The sequence below is a fragment of the Nelumbo nucifera genome, chromosome 6 (assembly GCF_055504915.1).
Source record: "Nelumbo nucifera cultivar China Antique chromosome 6, China Antique-T2T, whole genome shotgun sequence".
NCBI lineage: Eukaryota > Viridiplantae > Streptophyta > Magnoliopsida > Proteales > Nelumbonaceae > Nelumbo > Nelumbo nucifera.
The window spans coordinates 51,690,339-51,693,915 of record NC_142654.1 but is presented as its reverse complement, the minus strand read 5'-3'; the positions used below and the strand labels follow the sequence as shown (position 1 = coordinate 51,693,915).

General features: G+C 41.2%; 1 protein-coding gene across 1 annotated transcript; it reads left to right on the top strand.

Moving 5' to 3' along the window:
- The first annotated feature begins 1,237 nt into the window (after window positions 1-1,237).
- Window positions 1,238-3,258, top strand: LOC104587712 (cation/calcium exchanger 1-like). Its single transcript, XM_010245421.3, has one exon. The coding sequence runs from the start codon at window positions 1,342-1,344 to the stop codon at window positions 3,172-3,174; it is 1,833 nt and encodes a 610-aa protein (XP_010243723.1). The 5' UTR covers window positions 1,238-1,341; the 3' UTR covers window positions 3,175-3,258.
- The last annotated feature ends 319 nt before the right edge of the window (window positions 3,259-3,577 follow it).

Sequence of the window (3,577 nt, the reverse complement as noted above, 5' to 3'; positions counted from 1 at the left end):
AGTGGAATGTGAGTCCATTATAAATGGACAAGGTCCAATCCAATCTAATGAATATTTTGGACTTGTACAATCCAATGTCTGGACCATCCAATCTGTTCAAATTCATTTTAATTTAGATTGGTTTCAACCCAAACCTGGTCCATTGACACCTATGTTCTTATCTTATATCAATGGACCAGATATTGGCTTAATCCAACTCAAATCCAATATAAATTAAAGTTATTATGAATGACCAGGTCTAATCCAATTTAATAAACATTTTGCACCAATCCAATATATCTTGTTGGTCCATCCAATCCGTCCAAATTGATTTTGGACTGGAGTCTAGGGGTATCGATTGGACTGGGTTTGGTCCAATCCAGTCCAATCCGATGTGAATCCATTATAAATGGACCAGGTCCAATCCAATCCAATGAGTGTTTTGGACCAATTTGGACTTGTCCAATTCAATTTCTGAACAGTCCAATTTTTCAAATTCATTTTGATTTAGATTGGTTTCAACCCAAACCTGGTCCATTGACACATATATTCTTATCTTATATCAATGGACCAGATATTGGCTTAATCCAACCCAATCCAATATAGATTTGTTACGAATGGACCAGATCCAATCCAATCTAATAAATATTTTAGACTGGATTGGTCCAATCCAATATGTCTTATTGGTCCGTCCAATCCATCCAAATTGATTTTTGACTGGACGGGGTCCAATCCAAAACCGGTCCATTGACACCCGGCCCCAGCCCAGCCGACGGGTAATTAAGCTACCTAAGGGAATAAGTCCAGATATGGAACCATTACCCGGTTCACCCCATTCCCATCGTAGCGAGTAGCGAGTTTTTCTTTCTTGTTGCCAGCCGCGGATCTAGTCGACTTCGCCAGGTCTTGCGCGTTGTTGTTTTTGTAAAATACAATGAAAGGCCTTACGTTGAGTATTTAGCCTCCTCATATATGACATGATGGCATAAAATCTTTCAAAAGAGGAAACCACCTACTCCTTTCAACTTTCTATTATATATGTAATTGGCCATGGCTAGAGATGAAGCTTTTTCGTGTAACAAACCCATCATACAAGAAAAGAAATGAATGGTGAGTCTAAGGCTCCAAGCCTCCCATCCGTTTTATATTTCTTGCTGGATTTCGATTCCTTCTGCAAGTATGCAAAACCCTCTCTTTCTCTCTCTCTCACACACACACAGTATATTATTAATAATATAAGTATTCCTGAATCGGGGGGACGGGGGGAGGGGGGAAACATGATAAAACATTCTTAGCTTATTCGTCTCGTCAGTCGTCACCAATTTGTTCATCAAAAAGTGGTCGACTGTAGAACTCCATTTAATGGCAGGGTTGGCCTCATTATTATACCGAGGCAAGAAATTGTCTCTCCTCCTAAACACATCTTTTCTCTTCCTCCTCATTTTCTACTTCTCAACCCATTTTCATCCCATCAATTCGCAGCTGCTCAGAAGTTCCAAAAAACGTAGCAATAGCATTACCATCTTCTCATCAGAGATTGTACACGAACCAGACGTCGACGACGATGATTGCAGTCGTCTTCATGAGTACGACAACTACGAAGCCAAGTGTGCATACTTGAAATCAGAAAAGGGATGCCAGCCTAAAGGCTACATAGACTATCTCCAAATCTTCTATTGCATCTGCGGCCAATATTCTGTATTGGGTTGCACCATACTTATCCTGTGGCTTGTAGTTCTGTTCTACTTGTTGGGTAACACAGCGGCCATCTACTTCTGCTATTCCTTAGAGAGGTTATCTAGAGCTTTGAATCTTTCCCCAACCATTGCCGGTGTGACTCTGCTTGCTTTAGGCAATGGTGCGCCTGACGTTTTTTCTAGTATTGTCTCTTTCATGGGAGCTGGGTCTGGTCAAGTTGGGCTGAACGGTGTTTTGGGTGGGGCATTCTTCATATCTAGCACGGTTGTTGGAGTCATTAGCATTTCCGTCAGCCCATATCAGGTAGCCATTGATAGGTCATGCTTCATAAGAGATGTTGTCTTCTTCCTTTTATCTCTTTCGTCTCTACTTGTGATTGTGATCATCGGTAAGATCAATCTGCTCGGTGCAACAGCTTTTTTTTCTCTCTACCTCGTTTATGTCATTATAGTCTCAACCACACATTGTAGGACGAAAGACAGGGACGACCAAAACTCCTTTTCTAAATCTTCTACATTAGCAGCCTCTAGGAGCTTCTTGGCGTATGACCCCAACTTGGATAAACCATTACTGGGTTACCTTGATGATGATCAGAATCCCGTTTTTACCGATAGTGGTGGACTTGATGAAGAGGATGATGATCAGAATTCAAGAACAAGGTGTTTCTGTCTTGACCCATCAACAAATTACTTCATTCTTAGGCTTCTTCACATTCTAGAACTACCTCTTTACTTGCCGAGGAGATTGACAATTCCTGTTGTTAGTGAGGAGAAATGGTCTAAGCCATTTGGAGTTATCTCAGTAACATTATCACCAATTCTCTTCGCAGCCCTCTGTAACTCTCAAAGCGAAAATATAGGCTCCAGTGCAGGTGTAGTGATCTATATAATTGCCACCTCGGCGGGGATTGTCTTGGGAATTCTTGCATTTTTGACCACTGAGAAGTCCAACCCACCAAAGAAATTCTTGCTCGCTTGGCTTGCAGGAGGGTTTTTGATGAGTATAACCTGGACCTATATTATAGCTGAGGAGTTGGTCTCTCTGCTGGTTTCGGTTGGTCATGTATTTGGAATAAGCCCTTCGATTCTAGCAGTAACTCTGCTTGCATGGGGCAATTCACTGGGAGACTTGATCGCCAATGTTGCAATGGCAGTGAACAACATGCCAGAAGGGACCCAGGTTGCAATTTCGGGCTGTTATGCGGGGCCAATCTTCAACACATTAATGGGCTTGGGCTTGTCACTGGTTTTCTCATCATGGTCTGCGTACCCTTCTTCTTTCATCATTCCTGAAGATTCAACGCTTTATGAGGTTCTAGGGTTCTTGATAGCTGGCTTGCTTTGGGCCCTTGTCATACTTCCTAGAAAAGAAATGAAGCTAGATAGGGTTTTGGGTGGTGGGCTCTTTGCTATATACTTGTGTTTCCTATCTCTCAAGTTGGCTGAGGCTCTTGGGCTGGCCCAACATAACGGGTCACCAATTTTCTCCAAACCCTAAAGATGTCAATATATATTTTGTTTGAGGTCCAATGATGCTTGTAATTGACTAATATTGTGAATAAAAATGCAATTATTTCATGTATCATATGGTATGTTTCTACTAATTTAATCATAGTGTTACATTTTAGGATTATGTTGGAGACACCATATTTGGTATGTAGTTTAAATGCTCTCAATCAGTGGATAAGCTTGGGTGGTCTAATCTTGAAAAAAGTTGACATTCATATACTACCTATGCGAATGGAGCAGATTGCCTCATCTACTATGGCTGTGACTCAAAGTGTGGGAATGAGTGTTTTCTTGAAACACTGCACTAAACCAAGTTTTAGATTATTCTAAGACTTCTGGATAGTTAGAATATCTGAATTGTTGCTTGTGATCCTAGACCTGACAATGGTAAT

Excerpts from the sequence above, each read along its gene's own strand:
- LOC104587712 (XM_010245421.3), top strand. The coding sequence starts at position 1,342 with ATGGCAGGGTTGGCCTCATTATTATACCGAGGCAAGAAATTGTCTCTC.